This window comes from Ictidomys tridecemlineatus, chromosome 8 (genome assembly GCF_052094955.1).
Source record: "Ictidomys tridecemlineatus isolate mIctTri1 chromosome 8, mIctTri1.hap1, whole genome shotgun sequence".
Classification (NCBI taxonomy): domain Eukaryota; kingdom Metazoa; phylum Chordata; class Mammalia; order Rodentia; family Sciuridae; genus Ictidomys; species Ictidomys tridecemlineatus.
Genome location: NC_135484.1, coordinates 75,498,134 through 75,523,891, shown reverse-complemented (window position 1 = coordinate 75,523,891; position 25,758 = coordinate 75,498,134). Strand labels below are relative to the sequence as shown.

The 25,758-nt window shown below is 34.5% G+C and overlaps 1 protein-coding gene across 5 annotated transcripts in view; it reads right to left on the bottom strand.

Moving 5' to 3' along the window:
- The window catches only part of Cep162 (centrosomal protein 162), an 81,014-nt gene that overhangs the window by 25,000 nt on the left and 30,256 nt on the right, over window positions 1–25,758 (bottom strand). For 4 of the 5 annotated variants that reach the window (XM_078019653.1, XM_005324747.5, XM_078019654.1 and 1 more), the window contains 11 exons: window positions 22,896–23,087; window positions 22,280–22,361; window positions 18,288–18,567; window positions 17,071–17,329; window positions 12,861–12,994; window positions 11,920–12,147; window positions 11,262–11,402; window positions 9,443–9,555; window positions 7,542–7,647; window positions 2,459–2,585; window positions 539–702 (listed from right to left, as the gene is read on the bottom strand). In XM_078019653.1, the coding sequence (XP_077875779.1) occupies window positions 539–702; window positions 2,459–2,585; window positions 7,542–7,647; window positions 9,443–9,555; window positions 11,262–11,402; window positions 11,920–12,147; window positions 12,861–12,994; window positions 17,071–17,329; window positions 18,288–18,567; window positions 22,280–22,361; window positions 22,896–23,087 (1,826 nt within the window). The remainder of the gene's footprint in view (window positions 1–538; window positions 703–2,458; window positions 2,586–7,541; window positions 7,648–9,442; window positions 9,556–11,261; window positions 11,403–11,919; window positions 12,148–12,860; window positions 12,995–17,070; window positions 17,330–18,287; window positions 18,568–22,279; window positions 22,362–22,895; window positions 23,088–25,758) is intronic. The other variant, XM_078019655.1, reaches the window with a different exon arrangement.

Sequence of the window (25,758 nt, the reverse complement as noted above, 5' to 3'; positions counted from 1 at the left end):
TCAGAGTGTGACAAGTACTATGAAGAAAATAGTGAAAAAAAATAAGAACAAAGAGTAGAAGGGGTGGAATTACAATACATAAGGGATTACAATACCTAAGTACAATAGATAAGCGAGTCAGGAAAGGTCTTTTCTGGGGGATAGAAATTTGAGCTGAGACTTAAACAGGAAAGAACAGTGAACATGGAAAAACAGGCCAGAATATTCCAGGACAAGGCAATAAGTGGAACAAGGCTGGCACATGCCAAGAATGAGAACTCTGGTGTGGTTGGAGGGGAGTGACTTGGGGGAGTAGGTACTAGCCAAGGCTGAAGAGGAAGGCAAGGTTCAAACTACATGGCAATCTGTCAGGCTGTGATAAGGAGCTTGCATTTATTCTCAATTCTAATCTAAAATTGACTATCTAAACCTGAACCTAAACCATCTATTTAAATTAACAGGCTTCAGATTAATAATGCAATGACACAGGGTTATGTAGAACTGACAATGAGGACAACAGGGTTCATCTGCAGAAATACATTCTGAAATGGTCTATTACCTCAAGTTTCAGCTTCTCAATTTCTTCATTTGCTTCCTTAAGCCGAGTTGCATCTTTGTCCAGAAGTTCCTGATTTTCAGCATACCATTGTAACCTTTTTTGCAGACGACTGATTTCTTGTTTATGTGTTTCTTCTAAAATTTTTATTTCATATAATTTTTCACCTATAGAAAAAAAAATTGCTATCAGGTTATTGAGTTACTTTTAAGTATGGAAAAAAGATTTTGAATAAAACCATTGCCCATTTAATTAAAGCATTATGAAGAAATAAGAGACCTAAAATAACTGATATACAATGATATACTCATAATGGGAGACAAGAAACTGTATTTATAATCCAAATCTTCAATCTCAAACTTGTTGATTTGGAAATTTTGAAAAAAAAATCTATTTTTTCTCCACTGACTTTTTTTTTAAAATAAAAGTAAAGTTGTTTTCATGGAAAACTAAAGGTTGATTAAAGAGATAAAAGTGAAGAATTCATACAATTATATTTAAAAAGAACACTGGCAAATGTTCCTGAGTGCTTAGCATGTATTAATTTATTTACCACAATAAACTTCAAGAAAAAAGTTTTAAAACATTTAAATTTTTTTTTTTAAAAAAACTCATTATTCTATTCTACAGAGGAGGAAAGCAAATGTCATTTTCTTACAAACAGGTAAGAATGGATTTCTTTGTGCATATCTTACACTGAAGCTAATGACCCTGTAGAGGAAAGATCCTTACTTTGGCAAACAAGAGTTCTTCTGATTTTTCCAGCCATGTGTTCTGCTAGCCTAAGCTCCCATCCACAGGTGCACTTAACAATGTGCTCAGGGTACACACTTAAGCAGCTTCCCTCACTTTCCAATGACACTCTTCTCTGAAAATTTTATTTAGCACTCCATTTCCTCTTGTTTATTTGTAACTTTTTTTCATAATTTTTTTCTTAAAGTTATCTGCATTCTTATCTTATACTCCCTTGACAGTGGAGACTGACATTATATGGTCTTCAGTATTTGCAAAATGAACACATAATACTGCACTGTATTTTATAGAGAATGTTTCAAACTCAGGGATAAAAAAAGACAGACCCTGTCACTGGGAAATTTGGTCCCACTGAAATGACAGACATGTAAACAACTATTAAAGTTCAAAGAATCAAGATTTTGAATTCATGATTTTTGTAACTATTCCTGTTAAAGCTGATTAAAAACTTGCTAAAAAGTGTAGTACCTTTAAACATGTTTCTGAAATTACAATATACGTCAAGGAATAGTCTTAATTGTATCATTCTGAGATAGGAGGACTCTTTGGGAAAAAGATAAAACTCTTATTAGATGGAGACCCAGAGCTATGACCATGACTGGCCATGCTGTCTCTTCAGTTAGATGAACAAAACCTCCAGTGTATGCTTGTACTAGATCATTTAGGACAAAAACAATCACTTGTCAGCAGATTCAAAGACCTAAGATTCAATGTACCCAAGATCAATTTATAGCTAGACTACTTAACCAAGAAGATATATTCTGAACTGCAAATATCAAATGATTGACATAGGGTTCGATTTTTCACAAGTTTGCCTGGGAACCTCCACATTTCTTCCTAGGAAAATCCTATAGTCAGAGAGCTCTACTCTGGGTGCATCACTTTGTCTTCTCTTCTTGGAGAGGTGAGGGGTATCTGCATCCTGCCTTTGGGATGTGTATACCTTTGCTTTGTTGTCCTTTAATAAATCTTTGCTTGTGCCTTGTTTTGATGCATCTTGAAATTCTTTCCAGTTGTCATTAATCAAGAACCCTCCTGGGCCCAAGTTGAAGTTCCACTGGCCCCTTAGAGGGACCTCTCAGATTCATGTCCAGTGATAATTAAATTTATACTACTTAAAGATTAGAGCAATTATGAATATAAATGTAAACTGTTTCAACTCTGTTTTACCAGTGGCATAAGCAATCTGATCTTTGGCTTGGTCCCGCTCCTTCTTCATTTTTTCTAAGTCTACTTCAAGACCTTGTTTGTCTTGCTTCAATCTTTTGATGTCTTCTAATAAACCGTATTTTTCTTTCTTGATAACAGAGAAACACAAAAGTAAATTACTTTCAAACACAGATTTTTGTATAGTTTTTGCAATCAATCCATCAAAAATAGTGCTGTTAAATTTTTTCTAAATTTTAGTTCTGATTTTATTACTATCACCTGCCCCACCCTGAATCATGAGTAGCTTCCCAGAGCCTATTAAAATTAGCTCTAATCTTAGCATAGTATTAAAGATCTTCCAATCTATTGATCTAATTCTTATGTTTACTAGCCATATTGATGCTCATTTGCCTGAATTGCTCATCTCTTGCTGGATTGTTGCAATAACTCCTATCTAGTCTGCTTCTTCTACCCTGAGCCACTATAGTTTATGTTCCTCAAAGTAGTTGGCAGAATTGTTGCAGTTAGTTCATTATAGTTTGGATATGAGGTGTCCCCTAAAAGCAGGAATATTCAGAGGTGAAATAGATTATGAGAACTGTAACCTAATCAGTCCACCCTAGTTTGAATGAACTAACTAGGTGGAAACTGTAGGCAGGGGAGGTGCAGCTGCAGGAGGTAGATCACTGGTAGTGTGCTTTCCTGTACTTCCCCTTTCCCTCTGCTTCCTGGCTACCATGATCCAAGCAGCCTTCCTCCACCAAGCTTGTCATGTTTTGCCTCACCTCAGGCCCAGAGCAATGGAGCTGAATGATCATAAACTAACCCTCTGAAATTATGAGCCAGAATAAACTTTTCCTCCCCTAAATTTTACTTATCAGGTATTTTGATCACAGTGAGGAAAAGCTAACACAGTTAATATCATAGCCCTGAAACACTCAGGTGGTTCTTCTTGGGATTAACCCAAAGTCTTTAGCATGACTTTCAGTCACATAATCCAGCCTTGACCATGACTGACCACAACTGCTATAAATATTTTCTCTCCTTTTCCATTCTAGACACAGAGACCTCATTAGTGTTCTTTGAATACCCCCAGAACTCTCCTACCTCAAGGAGTTTGTACTTATTGCCTCTTTTGCCTACAGCATTCTCTCCCTGGATAGCCATGTAGCTTGCTCTTCATTTTATTGGAATTTTGGCCTAAATGAAGCCCCAGGAAGGCTTTCTCTGACCATCCTCTCTGAAACAGCAAGCCTTATCCTGGCCCCCAGGTACAGAGTTTCATTTTCTTCACACAGCACTCATTACTTTCTGACACATTAGCTATTTATCCAGAAGCAGAATTTTATTTTGCTACTCTTTGTATGATAAATGCATAAAAAATGCCTGAGACTTTAAAAAATACTAAATGAATTCTCAATGTTCTATATTCTTAATACTCAAAGTGCCATGCCCCATTGCTTGGCTAGACAAAAATCATATTTATCGCTCAAATTCAGCTAAATGACTAGTGATAATACCCTCTTCTGTGCTTCTACAAACTTTTATACTTTTAACGTGGCATGTATTACTTTTTATTTCATGTAACATTGATTTGTGTACATGCCCCTTCTCTTTACTAGGCTAAAAGCTCAGTGGAGATTAATTGCTACTGTTTACTTTATGGTACTAAGCACATGGCATGTAGTCAATAAATGTTTAATGAACCAAATCCATAACTGCTAAAACAACAACAACAACAAACAATAAACTCTTGGGACTCATGGCAGTATATTTGGTTGCAAAATAACAAATTTTAAATTAGTACCACCTTAAAAAACTTGCAAATAAAATGAGTGTATTCATAAAACATTGTATAATCTTTTTTTATAGCTACCTTACAGATTTAACTATCATTTTAATTGTCTATGGATGTCTTTTCAGGAGCACTGATTGTTGAGTTTTTGAATATTTGGGTATCTTTTTGCAAATGCCTTGTTTAATTAGTTTAATTTAGAAATGTTCTCTAGGAATTCTTACTTGATAGAATTACATAATGCTAGAATCCAAAGGATCTTTAAACGTTTCGAGTTTAGTCTGGCAATCAATGCTTAAATGGGTGTCCACTCTGGGCCTGCATATGTCCAAGGGATGGAAACTGCCCACCTTCAAGAAAACCTGAATGCCTCAAGTTAATCTTGTGGGCCATAGGTAGGTAGTACTATTTTCCTTCTCCTTTAACTCATTATGCAGACATTCAGAGGTCTTTGTCTACTTAATCTTCCACGGCTCATATTTTCCCACCCATTTCTGCTTCCCAGAAGGTAACTTGGGGCTTTTTCATTTACTCTTATACCTGGCTAAAGACTCCACCTCAGCATGATTGGTTGCTGCTTCTCTTAAGCTCTCAACTCAAATCTTTTTCAGAGAGCTTCCTTGTCCCCACTATTAAAAGCTGCCTTACCTCTAGTGCTTTGAAGAAAATTAAAACACAATAATGAGAAGCAAGGTAATTTCTCTCTGTAATTATTTGTGTACTTAATGCCTATCTTCTCCATTAGCTTATAAGTTATCTTCATGAGAAGTGGAGACAGAAAAATTTTCTTGGCATCTCAGTCTCTAAGTAATGTATGTATATACAGAGTGATTAGATACGCAGGTAGATTGATTGGAATTTTTTCTAACTCCACTATTTTGCTTAAAGATGTGGTCCTTTTTTAAAAAATTCTTAAAAAATTATTATTTATTTATTTTTGCATTACCATTTTTAATACACCTTTTAAGATATCCTGAGTTTATTGTGAAAGTTGCTGATACCAAGATGAAATTGTTCTTGTCGGGCCCAGACAAAAGTAGTGTCAGGAAATAAATAAAGGGGTAAGGGCTCATGTCTGAGACAAGGACTTTCACAAAAAATCAAAAACAACCATTAGAAATTCCTTCATCTTCTACGTGTAGCCATGCCTGTGCAAGCCTTGCATATATCACATAATTATGTAACAAAGTTTAACTGTAGTATTTTTTAAGACTGCAGAAATTCAGATAAGGTACTTTCCACAGGAGATACTCGCCCAGCAACAGCATCTCCACTAATGAGCTCATGCCAACTCATGCCTCAGGTCTCCAAGACCAATGAACTTTAAATCCAAGTAAGTTACTTGGATTTCTCCTCTTTGAATTTCAAAACTACTCCTTCCCTGGGTTCAATCCCCAGTACCCCAATCAATCAATAAAATCTTCCCCTTTCCTCAACCTCTTTGAGTTTACTATGAATGTATTTCCAATGCAATGCTCTGCAGGTTCCAAATAAACTTAATTCTTTATTAAGGAATCTTTCTCTGTGTTGTTTAGCATGACAGTACTTAGCTGTTAAAGTTCAGGCCTTGACAGTGCAGTGGTGCACGCCTGTAATCCCAGAGATTGGGGAGGCTGAGGCAGGAAGATGGCAAGTTCAAAATCAGCCTCAGCAATTTAGTGAGGCCCTAAGCAACTCAGCAAGACACTGTCTCTACATAAAATATAAAAAAAGGGCTGAGAATATGGCTCAGTGGTTAAGAACCCCTGGGTTCAATCCTCAGCATCAAAAACCAAAAAAAAAAAAAAACCAAAATAAAACAAAATAAACAAAGTTTAGGCCTTGTGGTTACTGAACCGGAGACCTGAAGAGCAAATACTTTCACTGCCAGGTTTTTACTCCTCTTTATTTTTGGCCCCCTAGAGATTTATCCAGTACTTTTTTTGGGTATTTTGGTGGAAATTCAATCTTTTTAATGTGTAATAAAAATGTTCAAAGCAGAACTTTTAAAAAGGTCCCTAAACAACATTTTTTGAATGAAGACTGTACTATATTATACTATATTCTTCCAACCTTTCATCTAAACTATGGCAAAACTAATTTGTTTTAACTTGATAATTTTTGAGGCTCACTAGTAAGGGCTAGTAGGTATCCAGTCATTTATTTATTTTTTTCAGTCATTGATTAGGCACATTGGTATAAAGAATAATTCTATACATGCATGCACAAATGCTTCTGAAGTTCCCTCATGAATTTATATGTGAAGGTACATTTTACATGCTACAAAAATCTGTTAAACATCAATTATTAAATTGTTACATTTAGATTTCTAAGTGACCTAATTGTACAATAAATTTCTTACTAAAAACTAGTACATAATTAAAATTTTTCTATTTACATAATCATTCGAACAGATTGAAATGGTTTTTTCAGTTTAGTGGTATGCCTTTTTATGGGAGGGGAAGGGAGAAGTAACTTTACACAGGATGTTTGAAAAATGTGGCTAAAAATGATTGGTGGGTACTATGAGCATATAGTTCCTGGGGACACATAAAGCATGTAAATATACAATACTTCTGTTTAAAACGGAACTAATTTTGATATAGTTTCATGTCATAAACACCTGTTGAAAGAAGATCCATTCTAAATATAGTATTATGTTGATTGTGCTAAAGTTAAGGTCACATGTAAACTAAATGCTAATCAAATATTTGCTCTTAATTTTTATTTTATTTCTTTCTGGTACTGGGGATAGAATCAAGGCCTCATGCCTGGTAGGCAAGTGCTGAGCCATATACCTAGTCTCTGAATTTTAAAATGGCATAAATTTAAAAACAGTCTTATGGTTTATACATAAGGTGTTCCCAAGTGAGACAATGCAAGAAAGTTTGCAGGTGAAATGACAGTTATGAGAGTTGTTTTAACGAGTGTATCAATCCAATAGGGATTAACTAGGCAGATAGGATGTAGCAGAAGGAGATGGGTCATGACTCTGGGGTATATTTTTTTTCCTGGTGAGGAACTCTTTGCCTCCTGGTTGTCATGTCCTGAGCGGCTTTCCTCTGCTACATCTTCCATCATGATGTTCTGCTACATCTAACGCACACAGCTATGGAGATGGCCATCTATGGACTGAGACCTCTGAAACTTAGCCCCAAATAAACTTTTCCTCCTCTAAGTTTTCTTGTGAAATCTTATGGTTAGAGTAGTGAAAAATTTAAACAAAGACCTTACTCAAAGTATTATAAAAACAGATTTTTTTTGACACATGTGGGGATTCTTATAATGATCTTTACTGTCACTAATAGTTAAAATCCTTATGCAACTTACCTGTACCACCCGTAGTTCTGCTAATAGATCTGTAAAACTCTGGTTTCTGGTGGGTTCTGAATCTTCAACTGCATGAGACAGGAATCGACTTCTGTGTATCTGTTCTCTAATTTATTTTAAAAAAGAGATCTCTTTTTTATAAGGTACTCCTTTAAATACAAAATATTATACTCTAAAAATTAAATACTAACCAATATTGGAACTTACAAATCACTAAAGATAAAAATTTCATTTAATTTAAAGATTAAAATACTAACCTATAAAAATAGAAGTATACTTTAAGGGTAATGCTTAATTTCATCTAAAATAATTGAAATCCTAAAATTATTGGTTTATTTGCAATATAAAAATATTTTCTCCCAATTTTCGGAGGAAAAAAAATCAGTGGTGCAAAAAAAAAATGTGCTGGCTGTTAATTTTCTTTGGTGTTAAGGTACTCTTTATCCCACTGTTCTACACTCCTTTCTGTGGAACAAAAATTGCCAATTTTATTCATGGAAATTAACAAAACCAAACATTACTATTTAGATCTCAGATTCAATTTTTCTGTTTTTCCAGATACATTATATATAAAGAGTTTAAAAATTTATATAAGACCACCAAGCTCTAGTACACTAAAGAAACTATTTCATCATGAAAGTTCACTTAGAAGTTAGCTTTGGCATCCTACAATAGTTCTTTTTACAAGCCAGGTAGTGTAAGATAAGACAGTTTAAAACTTGTTATGGAAACATCTAGAAAGAAAGCAAATATAACTGCTTTCATGTATTAGAACTGTGCTGATCATCATATTTGGCTTTGGTTACACTACCGAGAAAAAATGGGTATTTTTAATTTTTTAAATTTACACAAAGGTGTCCTGTTTTGCAACCCATGTGGCTGCTAGTTTTGTCTGCTATGGGGTGTGCCTTCTACTTTGCATGAAAGACCAATATGAGCTAATGGCAGCCATGCCTTTTTTGCCCTAGGCTCATCTAACAACCACCATAATGGAAGAAGACGATGAATAAACATAGTCAACTTATAATATTTATGATCAAAGAAATTTTTCCTAATAATGGTCCTGTCTGAGTGATTTAGTGTTTATATATAATAGTGTACAAATACTAATCATTTGCAAAAAGAAGATAGCATCCTAGCTTTTCCATATTTGTGGGTTCAGCATTTTTACTTAATATCTTAAAGCTGGAAGTAGTAACATCCAAAAGACCTTATAATCAGAAATATGAGTAAGTAGGTGCTGGTACTCCATTGCCTTCTGTGGTAAGTGTTCACTGATAAACTCACAGGTGTCTCCTCCTCTGGAGAAATGCCCTCAACCAAATGGTGATCCCTAGCTCAGAGGATATCTCCTACTCCTTCCCAGGGTCATCCAGTAAGTGCCTGAGGATGCCCTCTGGTACAATCTATTCTCCTGAGCTTCCTGGAGGGAACAGAAAGAAGCCAGGCTCCATCCAGTAGGAACTATATTCTTACCTACTTTCTCTCTCCCTTTCCCAACTTGTTTCTCTTGTTCCCCTTTTCTTGAGGATAAGTTATTCCACAGCACATCACCTTCACAATGATCTCCATCTTAGGTTCTGTTTCTACAGAGCCTGATTTAAGACTGAAGTGATCTTGTAGACTTGCATCTCAGGCTTAATGACTGATCAAGAGAAACACTATCTTCAATTTTCTGAAAATGATGTCATACTCAAGTATGAATATGTTGAAATAGTACTAAAATATATACTAGTCATCCAATATGCAAAAATTACTAAACTGGACATCAGTGTATAAATAAAAATAAATGTGAAAATAAGTAAATATTATTTCTAAGTAAAAACTAGTATATTATTAACATACTAATGCTTAGAATGAGTCTAAATATATTTGATTGTAAGAATTTTAAAAGGACTTACTTTAAGGAGGCTAACTCACTGAATAAACTCTGGTTTTCCTTAAACATTCGCTCTTCATTTTTCTTGTTTTGGTCTTGGAGATCTTTCACTTGATTATATAAACGTTCATTTTCCTTTTGAAAAACAGAAAATTGCATTTTAGTTAAGTCAGTAGTATTTATATAATATACTTGTAATAGATAAATCTTTTAAGTATTTTTATCTTTGAAATTTCTTTGAGTATGTAAAATCTTTTTCAAATTTTTTATATTGTCTTAGAAGACTTTGTGTCTAAAAACAATTATTTCCAAAATGTTTAAAATGCTTGGCTGAAAAGCTGTGAAATTTCATAAAGCTTAAGAGCTCTGTATCTTTAACACACCGAATTTCAAGGGGTAAGTGAGAGGGTCTCTGAAGGTATCATAACATCCCAACTGTGTTGGCCAGGGAAGGAAGGCCCAGTGGGACACTGTATCCTATTGTTTCTGTCCTGAAAGCCGGAGGTGGAGTAGGGGGGATCACTCCTGGAAGAAGACTCTGGAAGCCAGCTTCCAGCAGTGAGATATTTAGACAGTCAGATGTATCCATAATGGGTATTCATTCTTATATCTGAAACTGATAAAAGAGTTAAAGACCTAGTGTTTCTGAAAGTTGTCAGGACAAGGCAGAGCAAAGAACAGACCCATTTAACATTGGTGTTTGAGCTAAAGAGTGACTCAAACCAGCTGAGATCAGAGGGAGAAGAAAAAGTTCCAATTGGCATTTAAATTCTCTAACCTACCAATCTCTTTAAAATTAAGAATGTGATAAAAACCAAGGGATTTTTGAAGATTCAGTGAAAATTATGGACTATCTGTGTCTTAGACTAGTGCCTGGAAGATGGCACTTACGTATGTACATAATTAATGATACCCTCCAAGTGCCCAGATAATATTGTATTATCTTCATGAGAGAGATGGTTGACATCCTTTGGGTCTCGTGAAATATTATAAATTCCTGCTTTATATGGCAACATTAGAGGGCAGATAAAGAATCTGAACAGTTTTCACTCAAAGATGCAGTGTGTTTGATAAAATCTGACTATTTAGAGTGAATCATACATGTAGAAAAGCTTTTGTTAGAATAATGCATGGTTCAGTGCTCATATGCTAGGCATCGAAGGAGACAAATGTAATAAATGAGGAGATGTGGAGAGGAATAGAGATAAAGTTCATGCTAGAGATCTCAGCCTTCCTTATCTGTTAGGGCAGTATTACCAAGATTCCATTACACATCACAGACATGTGCCTTTGTAAACAGGTCTTCTCACAGTAAACCAAAAAAACCTGTTCACCTTTAGGGCCTTACCAACTGATTTCAGATTCATATTTCTGAATATAAGAGCAAAACTAGCCAATATTTTTACTATGAAGCATTGTTGAAAACTAAAGAAAAATATAATAGTTTCTAAGGAACATGGCTATTAAGACAAATAATTGGTTACTCTACACCAGGCTAAAAGTGTACCTACTAGAAGCTAAATTATACCGTCTTATTTGATTTTACCATTACCTTATGAGGGAGTACTATTACTGTTATCCCTCTTTCACCAATAAAGAAACCAGCTTAGAGAGTGAGGGGATTTTCCCACGTGTGTACTCTAAGTGGCAGAACCAAGACTCAAAACCAGGCACTTTGAATCTAGAACCCATGCGCTTAGCCACTAATTCTGCCACTTTAGTCAGAAATGACTAAATAGTCTAATTATTACATGGGCACAGAAATATTTTAACATGCCTCATTTTTATAATGTAAGGATTAAAAGCAAATCTGCCATTCCAATTCTTTAGAATTGCCACACCTGTTGATATCCTTGAAGAAGTGTCTCTTGTTCTTGTATTTCTTTTTGGATTTGCTTCAATTTTTCTCCAGTGACAGGATCAGTTATGTCTCCAAAATGTAACCATCTTTGTTTTCTGTTTGTTTCTTCAAAGCCACTTAACTTTGAGAAAATGCAGAAATTGTTTTATTTGGGAAGGGAAATGATGCAGCGAGAAGTTAAGAAGAATAATAGAAAACACCAAGTGCTTAGACCTAAACTGTCGTAAAATACTGACCACTCTGAAATGTAATGTAACTATAGTTAAATCATCAGTGATGTTTTGTGCTGATGTCTCTGGTAAGTGAAGGATCAGAAATGTTACAGAGAAATTCTCAGAATCGAGAACTTCCATATACCTTCTTGAAACTTAAGATTTCTCTGAGGGTCACAATGAACTAACAGATTTGTTTTAAAAAGGACTGCTAACAAAGGAAAATCAATTAAAATTTAGACCCCTCCCTGCTGTGGTTCAATTTACACTCCTGTAAGGAAGTATACTCTGGCACCATTTCCGTATCTTCTATAGCAAACGTAACAATTTACCAGAACCAAAATCAAGTATGATAGTGCGTTTAGCAAGGAGTACAGGTTTTTTTTTTCTTTTTTAATAAATAAAAATAGAACAATGTGTTAGTACCTTGGCTTGAAGAATATAATTTTCTTGATTCAATTTGAGTATCTCTTTTTCTTGCTCTCTTTTTTGTTCTTCCAACTTACTTTCTAGTTCTTTTTCTTTTTCTGAGAATGTGACTTTAATTTGCTCAATTAGGGCCTGTGCGCCCCTCCATTTCTCCTCTGCTTCCTGAACTCTTTTAAACATGAATGATTCTTTCTCTTTGTTTTCACCACAGTATCCTGAAGAATCCTTTTAAGGAAAAACATAACTTCATTATTTTACATATAAAATTCAAAAACTGGTACTTGTAAAAAAAAAAAAAAGACAAAGAATAAAAATAATAGGACTAAAAATGCTCTGTTACATAGAATAGCATCAAGAGGGCTTAGAATATCAGTCTTGAAAAAAAAGAAATTTCACATTGTTATTTCTATATATTAGCACATTAATCATATATAATGGATTCACTGTGGTATTTCCATATATGTATATAGCATGCACTGATACAACATTGTTATTTATTTTTATTCCCTTGTGCATACTTATTTGATTCTTCATTTGTATAAATGCTTATTATACTGTAATCAGTGGTTTTTTAATTGATTTTTAAAAATACATGGCAGAATGCATTACAATTCTTATTAAACATACAGCATAATTTTTCATCTCTCTGTATATAAAGTATGTTCACGCCAATTCATGTCTTTATAAGTGTACTTTTTTTGCATTACAATTCTTATTACACATAGAACCACAATTTTTCATATCTGTTTGTATATAAAGTATTCTTATCTTCATACATGTTTTTTGGATAATGATGTCCATCACATTCCACCATCCTTGCTAATCCCCTGCCCCCTCCTTTTCCCTCCCACCCCTCTTCCCTATCTAGAATTCAATTTAGTTTTGAAATGATTTTTGAATAAAAAAGTTATAAATTCAATGTGAAATTTAATACCTACAGTCTGAAGCTGAACATAAGAATCAGCTGCTGTATGATCTTCAGACTTATTAGGAGTGGTCAGGCAACCTTCACTTTTGGGAGTCAGTTTATTCAAAGTTGCAGGCTTGATGAGTTTTGTTCCAGATAAGATATCTAAATATTGCAAATAATGGATGAAAATGCCACAAATGTAAACTTGATGTGCATTCAGCAATTATGTAACAATAAATATGAAAACAGTAGGAACACTGAGATAAATGGAGAATCTCTAAACAGGCTGATGAACAACAGGGCAACACAGCTGTGTTACACTGATAATCGTGCTCAAAAGAACTGCCACCCTTAATAAACATTCTTCTCAATGTGACACAGATGGCTAAATGGCCCAGAACATATCACATAGCAAATGGAGCTAAATAAATGTGAGGAGACTGAACTGGGATAACTTCATGCTTTATTACTTTTAAATAAGTTATTCTTTTAAATGTGCACAATAAGGAATAATAATTTCTAAATGATGAATCCAAGAGCATAAAACACCTGATAACATTATGAAGAATTTTAGTTCAAATTAAATGTGCCTTTTAGAAATATATAACAAGATATTATATTATCAATAAAACAAACTACATGGAGGACTTTAATAGTTAATCTGATTTTAAAAGGTTAATAACACTGCTATAATATCATAGTAACATAACAAATCAGAAAAAAGTGATTAACATATTCTGATTCAATATTTGCCTTCAAGTTAACTTATGAAAGCCTAAAGAGCAGAAATAATTCTAAGGCCAATATACCACTCAGGTAATAATTAACATTTAGGGGGAAATACCTAGACAGGATCTTAAAGCCCATATTCAAGTATTACAGATCCTGAACACCCAATAAACATTATCTGATTGCCTTAGAGGTAAATGAAAAATTCAGAATTTATAAGAATTTCTTCAAGACGCTAATATTTTAAATGTACAGCTTACTTTTTCATTAAATTATTATACATGTGATTCATATCAGACCAGGAAGCTATAAAGAGGTTGTTGTGTTCACACCTGTAGTCTGCCAGTCTTTTTACATCAAAGGCCTGGATGCCATTAATATTGGAGGTTTGAAAGTGAATCTGAGAGGGCTTGGAAGTCAAACAGGGATGTTCCCAGTGAGATGTGGCTATGAAAATATCTCATTTTAGTAAATAGAAAAATGAGTTTAGAACAGCACGTATACTGTAATTTAGATAGACAAGGTAGGTAGGTGGGTTAACTACATCAATATCTATATTCAGTGGCTGAGAAGCTCACCTTTGATTGACTGATTTACTAGAAACTGAACCCAGGGGCTCTACTAAGCTGTATTCCCAGAAATTAATTTTTTTAAGTTCTAGGTGGACACAATATCTTTATGTGGTGTTCAGGATCGAACAGAGTTCCTCACGCATGCCAGGTGAGCGCGCTGCCACTTGAGCCACATCCCCAACCCTTCTTAATTTTGAGACAAGATTTTGCTAAGTTCCTGAGGCTATCCTTAAACTTTCAATCCTCCTGCCTCAGCCTCCCTGAGTTGCTGGGATCACAGACATGTGCCACCACGCCGGGCTGCTTACAGATTTAAGCATAAATAAGTCTAATATACCATTTAAAGAGAATGTGTAACGTGTGATATCTTTAATTCTTATAAAATGTTTTGTCCATTTATCCATGTCTACCTGTCCCCTTCCTTCCATTTGCTCATTCACACTTCTTTTAAGATATCAGAGAAGCCTAGAATCACATTCACCAAGCATGACACCAGTGTTTCTGAGAAATTCTAAATTATTGCTTCTTCCTTTTTACTTTCTTACACTTTTGAATTTTAAATGGGACAGTTTTCCTTTCATGAAAATAAAATTAGTCTAAAAATAAAGACACAGGAGTTAAGAGCCAAAGAAAATGCAGAATAAAAAGAGAAACAACCATATGGCAGTTACTGCTCGTTGCTGATCTTTTCTTCCTTCCTATTAATAGAGACCAGTTTTAGTCCTAGGCAGTAGTGTGTTCAGTTAAACATACATGACTCCTTAAACTCTATGCAACTGAGGGTGGCCACAAGATCAAAGTTCTGGCCAATAGATGGGAGCAGAAGTTTCCTACGTGGGGCTTTCAGGAAAGTGATTATTTTTCTGATTAAGAAGCTGACAATTTGACTGCCATCTACTTTTTCATTCTACTTCATAGACAGGGCCTGAAGGCTAACCCACCATTTTGTGAGATGAAGACAGGTCCTATACTATGGATTTTGTAATAGTAAAAAAAAGATCTGGTTTCCTGCACAGCTGTACCAGCTTTGAACTGCCTATCTCTGTACTCTTTGTTACATGAAAATGAGAAGCCCTTTATTTGGTTAGGCCCCATTAATTAGGCTTCTTTTTCGTTTTAAATGATGTTGATTCCAACTGCAATTTCTCTTCTTCTGGAAAATGAATATCCGAGTCTGCTTCCTGGAGAACTCACCTGTGACAACAACTATTCCAAAAGAATAAAACTCCTGTGTAAAATTAACCAAGTGCTATAGGCAATTCTTCAATAAAAAGATTTTTAAAAATAATTATAGTTTAATGAGAAAAAGTACTTTAATGTATTTTTATTTTGGTAGGCACTGTAAAACTTTGAAATATGGAAAAATAAGTTTATTAACTTTACTCAAAAGTATTGTTGCATTCATCTATCATCCCTCTTTTTTCTTTTCCACTCACTGTGATATTACTTCTGTCTTCATTCTTAGGGATGTCAATATAGTAATTGGTGATCCTTTCAGTGCCTTAGCTTTTTATTTCTTCATCTTCTGTTCAATCAGCTACTCACTCCCATTGACATTGTCTTAAAGGTAATACAGAGACTTGGACTATCACTTCCTAATCTGTCTTAGGAGTCTATTGGACAATTACTTTACATCTTTTTGCTCCTATAACATCCAATTCCTCTTTCCCATCTTCACTTCATCTACTGACATTTTCTATTTCTCAGAGAAAACTGAAGCAATCAGAAGGAAACATCCACATTCTCTTAACCACACAGATCCACTTACCAGCATATATTCTCCCTCTCTGTCCGCTTCCACAGTTTCCAGAAGGTAGGAACTACACATGTTCCTATCTAATGCCAATCCTTTTACGTGCACCATTAGAATTCTTCTACTCAAGGATATTGCCCTGGCGATTATTCCTTCTCTTTACAATTCTTTCCTTTCTACTTAATCTATCTTAATAGGATACAAACATACTATCATTTCTCCCATTAAGAACAAAGCAAAGCAAAGCAAAAAACATATCTTGATCACACCTCCCAAATCACCTACTCTCCCATTTTTTGGACTGCCTTTTATAGCAACTTTCCTCCACGGTGCTCTTTGACTTGAAGCATTAATTCCACTCTCCCTATTCCCTCCTACTGCTATTCAATTTGCCTTTCATAGAAACTGCTCTTCTGCTGTACTGAGGACCAGCTCCTTACTAAAATCAAAGACCAATTCTGAGTCCTCACCTTTCTTTTTACCTGTTGGCAGCAAATGACAGAGAAGAAGCCTTCTTAATACACTTTCTTCACTTGGTTTTCAGGATTTTCCATGTTGTCAGGTCTCCAACCCCACAGTCTCCTTTGCAGGTTCTTACTCTTCTTCCTGATCTATTAAGTTTAGCATGCCTATACCTCTGGCCTTGGTTTGCTTTTTTCTCTTTAGTTTCTCTGGTATTCTCACAGTGAGTTTCTTGACTTCAAAAACCATCTCTATTATTTTTTTTGACAACTCTCAAATAATACCTACAGTCCGTACTTCACTTGTGAACTCCAGACTTTTATATCTACTTCCTTAACTCTGCTTCCATGCCAAATATATATCTCAAAATTTATCATTTCAAAAATCAAACTCCTGGTCTTTTTTTGGCCCCAAATTTACTTTACTTTACTATAGCTTTCCCCATTCCAGAGGATAGTAACTCCATTATACCAGTTGCTTGGGCCAAAAACTTTAGCAACCCAAAAGTAGTTCTTCAGATTACTGGCTCTGCCTTCTAACTATATCCTTATCCATCCATCACCGTCACTGCCACTAACCTGGGTAAAGCCCTGAAATTTCCTGTATATCACATCTTCCAGAAAAGCAATGTATATCTTTAATAGAGTATTTCTCCCCTAAGAAACAAGTAAAATAATATACCATAGGCACAGAATTCTATTTTGAAAAGAATACAGTATTACCTTTTTTCCTAGCTTGATTTGAGGTAGAAATGGATCTCAAGTTCTTGCCTCTCCCAATGTCCTTTGAAGTTTTCTTTTCAAAGGTAGAAAACATCTTGAGTGGTGAACTGGGTTTGCCATAGCCCGAGCTCCTAACGGATGCATATAATCCACTCTGGGGTTTTCTTTTAAGCAAAGGAGGTGCACTTCTGGCCTTCTTGTATGGCACTTGTTTACCAGTTACAGTTCCTTCTCCAGAACTGAATTGAGATCTAAAAGTCTGTATACAATGAACACAAACTCTTTAGTGTCTAAATGAACTTTAACTACTGTTGTTAATGAACATTTAACAGATGGCAAAATAGTAATTATCAAATAATATAGTTTGCAAAAACAAATTAGTAGAATTCTCCAAAATTCATCAGAATTTAAGCATTTAAAGCATATGTTCAAAGTTAGTATTAAAATGAAGTAATGCAAATAAATAAAACAGATTAGCTTGCCTGAAAGCAAGACATGATTACCAAGATGAACAAAGAACTTATTTTGAGATGACATTTGAAAACTTTCTTTTCTCTAGACTCTTAGATGCTTTAAAAATTGTATTAATACCCTCCCTTATTCCAAAAAGAATTGGAGATGATTTATAATACACAATTCAAAATTATAGAATACACATAGAATATCTGGACCATGGAAATTATAAAGCAGAAAAGAAAAAAAAAAGAGACAAATGAACTCCTATAAAATGCCAACTTATCTAAGTGCAAACTATGGAAAAGACTGAACAATGAGCACTATACTGATGAATAAACTTAATTTTCTTAAACTATTCAAATTCTGGACTATATGTACTAAAAAGACACAAAAGTATAAAGAATGGCTAAGAAAGCTAATATTATAATTATAATGGTATTTTTGAATTGAGGAAATGGCAGGTGGTGGTAATAAATATCACCCTCACTGAGAATCTCCTGTGGGGGTTCGTATGTAATCAACCCCACTAGCTTATACTTATTTTTAGTATTTATATGCTTTACATAATTTTTTTAAAAAGAAAAAATGAAGTTATTTTTTAGTTGTACACAATATGTTTATTTGTTTTTATGTGTGCTGAGGATCGAACCCAGGGCTTTGCATGTGCTAGGCAAGTGCTCTACCGCTGAGCCTGAGCCACAACCCCAGCACATAACTTCATTTTTCAATACAACAAATCAATTTAGATTACAAACACTTACTTTGTTCGTTTTGTCATCCCGAGGTAATAATGAAGTATCAACAGATATTTTTTTCTTCAAAATATCAAGGTACATTTTATCAATGTGTTCTTCCATAGCAGTTACCACTGGACAGCTATTTTTCATACTTTCATTTGTTGTCTTTTGTAAAATCACGTTCTCATTTTTGTCAAAATACTGGTTCACGTGTCTTGGGTCTTGAGACATAATATTTGCATTCATTTTAAGGGGTAAAGAGCTAACATATTCAGCTTCTTTACTATCAGTCACTTTGTTAGAACTATAAACAAAAACAGGATACAAAGAATAAACTCTATAACACAATTCCTCAAATATTAGTTATACACACAGAGATATACACACTATAAGTTGCTGACTATCCAAATTAAGTTACAAATGTTAAATACATTATTTACAATTCTGGTTAACATAGGATACTCACATAGTATCACATAACTGTTTTTAATTTCAGATCATTTTCATGCAGCAGAATGGAGTACTATGCAAGTGACTGAGACCTACTTTAAAGAAGGGCCACATCAAACAAGACTAAGATTGTGTTTTTGCTTAAGAAAAACATAATATAAATTTAAAAATGAACTTTTTTTAATGAATGTTTTGTCCAGAACTTTTTATTAAGTCAGCATGCATTTGAAGCAGAAAAAACATTTACACATTTCTGGAATAAACTACAGAGGTAAGTATAATTTATGCCAAGGAGACAGAGTATAAACACTAAGAAGCATAAAATGTAATCATAATATGGAAATTTTTAAAGCAGAACAGAAAAATCACTAGATTTTAAAACAATTTCTATAGTTTAAACTACTTACATGAAACAATTCAAATACTTATCTATTAAAAATCTGGAAAATACACCTTAAGGAAATGTACTAAATTTGGTTAAATACCAGAAAACTATGGGGACTTCAAAAAATGAGAATTGTTATTTTCAAATTATTTAATCATAGTCAATTAAGTCATTTAATTTTATAATTAATGAAATAAGATTCAAAAAAAGTATAAGAGGCTACTAATTTCCCATATATGGACTGGCTTCCTAGTAATTGCTGAACTTAAGTAGTTGGAAATCATCAGAATATGTAATAGTGCTTTCCTTCTTCACAGCAGCAGAACCTAATCAAGATTGTTTTCCGTTCTTGTTGGGTATTAAGTAAATAATACTTCCTTGCTACTTTTCATGGCTGTTCACTAGTTCTTGCCTTTGGAAATGTAAATGCTAGGATGACTAGAGATCAATGTAGTGGCTTAGTGGTCAGGTTGTGGGTGGGAGGAAACCTGATAGCAGAGTCTGAAGATCTGTTTTACAGTACAAAACACGTGCTAAACTGTCACCTACAACAGCTTATAAAGAAGAGCTTCTTTACCTACTAAACCTGGAGTACTAAGATAAATGGCTGGACAGAACAGATTTTACTCCCGTCTACTACTGGCTGCTTTCACTTAAGATATATAAAAAAAACAGATGAGCTCCAGATAGACTGGTCTGGTTTATAAGGAACCATATAAGGGAATAGACAAGAGTCTAGAAACTCGGGGCCCACTAGATTCACTCTCTATGTCTGGACCCATAGAATAAGACTTAGCGTTGATAAATGGTATGAGAAATGAGGTTTTATGAGACATCTCAGTCAAAAAGAATTCATCAGTCCCTTGACAATGAAGATATCCATTTCACATTTAAGGTTCTCTTTCCCAAAATATCCAAAGAGCTGCAAATAAATTGAGAGCAAAACCAAACAAACAAAAAAGGGTTTCAAGGAACCCTAGATATAAAGCAGACTTAAAACCTTTGTCTAGCAAAGAACTTTAAGTATAATTACTGGCATATGGATCTAACTGGAATCAAACAGATCAGAAGGTTACTAAAAACTTTCTGAAATCACACAATCCTATTTGAAACAAAACAAAAATGCAAAATGTCAGCTACAGGGAGCACTAAAACTACCTATAGGCAGGAAATGGATTGAGAAAGCAGTGTAGCCCCCAGGTCCTCACAAAACCTACTTTGGTTGGGGCCAATGGTAATAACATACAAGCTGAATGCTCCAAAGATGGGAGCCAGGGGCTATCCAGAACAATATCTTGCAGACTAGAATAACTTAATCAAGGAAAATCTCCATCCCCAAAGTGGGGGGTCTTTACAAAGTCATTCCAGTGTTTTCAAAGTTGCAACATTGGTTGCTGTGTTTTCCTCATACTTTCCTTTTCTGAATAGGAGTATTTGTTGTAGTTTCATCATTATATACTAAAAGGGAGCATATAACTTGCCTTTTTACTTCATCCATTGGTGGGCAAGGTGGAGCCACACCCAAACCTAATGGAGAGGACTGCGCTTCATCAGGAAATCCTGGTCCTTCAAATGGAGGCAGTCCTGAGTGGTACTTTGGGCTATCTGCTTTAGGGAGAAGATGAGTGTGTCTATGTATGAAGAAGAGTGATATGGAAATTTCATTATTAGAAGGGTATATTCTGGCAGAGATAATTATAAAACTAATTTGCTTTTCTTTCTAGGCACATAAGCAAACCACATTTCTCAACCCTCTTAGACTGGTTAGCTAGTTAGATGTGCTCATTTTTACCAAGAGAATGTGAACTGATGTACTGTGGCACTTCTGTGCTGAGGCCATTAGAAGAAAGTCATTCTCCTTCCCTATAAGCTTGCTGGGTGATGCCCAGCAAGATGACAGAAAGAGCCTGAGTCATGAAATGACTGTGTGGAGCTGAGCCTTACCTTCAACCCCACTAACACACCTCCAGACAACAATGCTCAGTGAGCAGTCTCCCCTTTAAAAATACTACCTAGCATTAAATATAAGTGGAAGAATACTATATTTAGCATGAATTTTAGTGTAAACTTCACTGTTTATTTCTTCTCAATAGGACAAATATGGAAATGACAAGAAATTACTTCCATGTACATTTACATGATGAGAAGTAGTGCAGGAAGAGCTCAGATGTGTTTGTTGAAAACACAAAGGAGCAAGTGATTAAAGTCTCACAGAAATATTTCATAAAGATCAAAGATCTGACAACACAAATGTTTAAAGATTGCCTGTGTTCTCTGGTTACAATCATTTGAGCTTGGGTAATTATTTATTTTAGCCTTCAATCTCAGTTTTCTTGTCTGTGAAACAGGAATAATAATGGACTATGCCCATGGGGTTGCTGAAGGGTTAAATAATATATGACAAGAACTTTGCATTATACCTGTGCATGGTAAGCATGAGAAATGTGAGCTGTTGTGACCACCATCTGGTTCTTATGAGAGTTCCACCACTAGGTTTGGCTTAATTCAGATTCATCATTTGAATGATGAGAATAAAGAAACTTGTCTTATATGTTATGAGGATCATGTGACATGGAATGTCACACTGTAAATTCGACATAAAATGCAAAGGTTACTGTAAAGTGCTATTCTGTGTTGAAGAATCACATTGGGTTGCACACTCTTCTATTAAACTGTACTGGCAGTAAAGCATTTTTTATGAAGTCCTTTTCTCCTGTGATCACAGAACTCACCCTGTGAGATTATGGCCAGTCTATGACTAAGTCAAAACTTACTGGTTTATAAAGAAGTAAACCTATGAGTATTTATAAATCACACAATAAAATTTACTTTCCCAAAACTGAATAAACTCCTCCTATTCTATTTAAAGTTGAAAAGATTGTGTTTTTCAGTGAGGAGCTTTAGTACTAATTAATGGTAGGAACTTTCTTAGTAGCAAATTGTTTTAGCACTAGAAGAATTTTGATAACTAACCGAATGAGAATAAATACAAAGAGCGTGCAGGGGCTTATAGGTAGATACATATACGAGTAATTTAGACATTAGTAATTCACTAGGAAGGAGTAAGTGGGAAAAAAACGATTGCATAGGTTTCTAATGACAAAGCAATACACAAATAAGCAACTAAAAACTCAATGAACCAATCAATCTACCTGCGCAATACATTCCAAAAAACTCATACCTGACAGGTTGTAAATCAAGACCAGTGATCCCAAAAGAATCTATTCTGATAGGTTTCATTAGCTCCTCTATTGTGGGCAGATCTAAGAGGGGAAAAAAAGTTAAAGGAGAAACCAAAAATTGAAAGCCAATTACTTAGTTTTCATTTTCTCTAATGGACATAGTTAACAAAATGCACAATAAACCCAGCTTCCCACCATAAAGTGTTTGTACCAGGAAAGTCTCCTTTGATATTTATCAAATATCAAAATCAAATACATATTTCTAATGTCAATATCAGATTTATATTTATATGTTTGCTAAGTATGTATTTAGTTGAAATCTTAAAAATCTTTAATATAGGTACATTAAAAGTAAAAAGTGTCAACTAAGTTTTAATTTGGTCAAAGCATATTTGAAGAGAAACTGAAATTTTATTCTGTTTGATTCTTTTTAATTAAAGCAATGATTCTGGATTTCATCTGAACAAATCCTTCAAGTTCAGAAACAGAAACAATCACTTAGACAAATTATTATTTAAATTAAACTACACTGGAAAATATTTAGAGAGGGTTTCAAAGAGTTGAAACTTATATCCATCCATCCATCCACCCACCCACCCACCCATCAGCTTTTACCAGATTCAGTAGTAGAGATGTTTTTTGAAGACTCTTCATTTTCTTGAGGATGATCTTTCACTGAGTTCTTGATATTTTCTACTGTAAAACTCTCAGTTCTTTGTTCTTCTGCATCTTCCAAAGAATGAGCTATATGACAATAAGCATGATGTAGGGCTTCAATGTCACTATTGCTCTGTCCATAAGACAGGCCTATTGAAATAAATATAAATTCCTAGGTATAATTACATCATAAACACATGAGAAATATAAAACACTATTACCCTTTCTTAATCCAATTAGGAATGGTGAACAAGGCTGTAGGACAATAGCAACATTATAAAAGCACAACAAAGTAGAAACCTACATAATCCACGACTATAGCCTACAATATAAAAACCACAGCAGGCTCAATAACTGCATTTTAGCAACTTGAGACCCGTCCTGACAAGGTGACTGTAAAGTCTGACCTCACTAGTTTCTGCCCTCTCTTCCCATTATCCTTAAGCAAACTCTTTGCATTGTTTAAAACTGGATAAAAATTTCCTAAACTGATACATTCTTTTGAAGGATTCTACCTTTCCCTTACTGCTACCATTCTCTCTCTCTCTCTCTCTCTCTCTCTCTCTCCCCCCCTCCCTCCCTCTCTCTCTCCTTTCTCTCTCCCTCCTGTTCCAAACCATCTTGTACTCTGCAGTTTTTTCAGTTACAATGTATTCTTCTCACTGTGCAATCCACTATATATTCCAAGAACTTGCTAAAGCTATTGTAATCCAAAGTAATTTCTTAATGGCCCAATCCATCCATCTTTAGTACTTTTCAAATCTGTGAAACACCTGCCATTGTCCTTTTCCTATTGATTTGTTTCTTCTTCCTTTCTTTGCCATGATCTGCCTACAAACCTGAGGGCTGCTTATCCTGGGAGGTGGGGTGTCTATCTTTAGCTCTTTAGCCCTCTTTTTTAACCTTCTGTTTTTTTTAAGATGACTAATTCCATCGAGTCCCTTACTATTACTCATATACTCATGTCTCCCCAATCTACGTCTTTTGTCCTTATCTCTTTTCTAAACATCAAATTCTTTAAGACCTTTAGATTATCAGGTAACTACATCACATCTAACATCAAATAAATAACATCAAATAAATTTATTATATCCCTCTCCCTCACCAAAACTTGTTCTACTGTATTTCCTATTTTAGCTAATGAGATTATTATTTACTCAGTTACCCCAAATAGAAACATTAATTTCACTGTTAACTCTTCCTTCTATTAACCTTCTCTTCCTACTAGCTGACAAATAGATTCTATAAGGAACAATTTGAAAAAACGAATCACAATAATAATGTCAGATATTAGAGTGTTTTCTTAATAATTTTTAAATATTCATCCCTAGCAGAAATTTCAAAATTAGAGAATAAGTCATAGAAGAGGGGAAAAAAGTGAAAGAAATAGGGTGACCAGTCTTCTCTTCCCTTGATATTCATAGTTAATTGTTTAAAAATTTATACGTGTGTGTGCGCGTGTGTGTTTATACTTTAAACTGTATAGTGCATAACTCTGAAGGGCTATTTTCAACTCTAAATGTAAGAAACAGTTGACTGCCACATATGAGTGTATAAGAATACCTTATGGTGAAATTTCTTTCTAGCTAATGCTTCAGGTCACCAGGGCTATTTGGAATACAGTTTGAACAGAATTAATAAGAGTTAAGGGGCAGAGATTTTCTACGAGGATATGAGGAAAAAGATCTTGCCTGTTAAGCTGAACCGAACTTTCCCTCTAAACCACCAGTTACACTCAGAGTAGCACTACTGAAAGAATTTTTACAAAAAAAAAGAAAAGTACAAAGTTTTCTGTCCTTTACAAATATATTAGTTCACTTAAATATTTGCTAAATATTCATAAAAGAAATGACTCTGATGGTGAATGTTTGCACCCAATTTAATGGGTATGAGGTGTCAGAAGAGCCTCCAGGCTTTAAAGCAACAAAAGATCAAACATGCAGAAAAATAAATGACCTGAAAATTAGAAAAGGGATAAGGACATATTAAGGGCAGCTCAAAAACAGCAGGGAAAGGTACTTTTTCCTAACCTAAGTCCTTTATCAGTCATATTAAAATTAATTCCATGAACATGAAAAATTAACTTTTCTTCAGGCATTTTAGGAGAAAGTGGAAGGGGGGGAGGCTTACTTATCTACCTCTTAAATTAAAAAGAGAAAACTGTGTAAGTATTTTATACATATTACAAGTAAAAAGCTTCCTATATTTTTCAAATTTAGAAAATTGAGAAGTGTCAAATCCTGTTTTTCAGAGGAAACAGCCTAGTTTCATGGAGCGACAGTATCATTCTGAGACACTATCCAGTCATGCAGCCATAGCACAAAATGGTACTTGCCTGGGAGACAAATGAAAGTAAGGGAAAGGTTACACCTGGCTTGATGCTAAGAAAGTCTCATTTTTATATTTGATAATGTTTTAATACAAAAATTATAGAGAATTTCACAAATGATATCACAAATAAGAGAATCTTTGACAATATTTTAATCAAACCAGCTACTTATTATTAAGAGAAACATGGTAAACAACAACCATCAAAATTATCAGTTTTAATACCAAGTTCAGATGCTCATTTGAAGACTTCGGACTATAATTTTGAAATACACTAAATTTAATATTTCACAGCCCCAAAATGCTTATACTATATCCTTCAGGTTCTTTATTATAGCAGAGGGCGATAATCTTAGCAATGTACTGCACATTATCTCTATTGACAATTATAAGACCTCATCTTTTTTTTTTATTTTATTTTTTTTTTAATTGTTGGTCGTTCAAAACATTACACAGTTCTTAATACATCATCTTTCACAGTTTGATTCAAGTG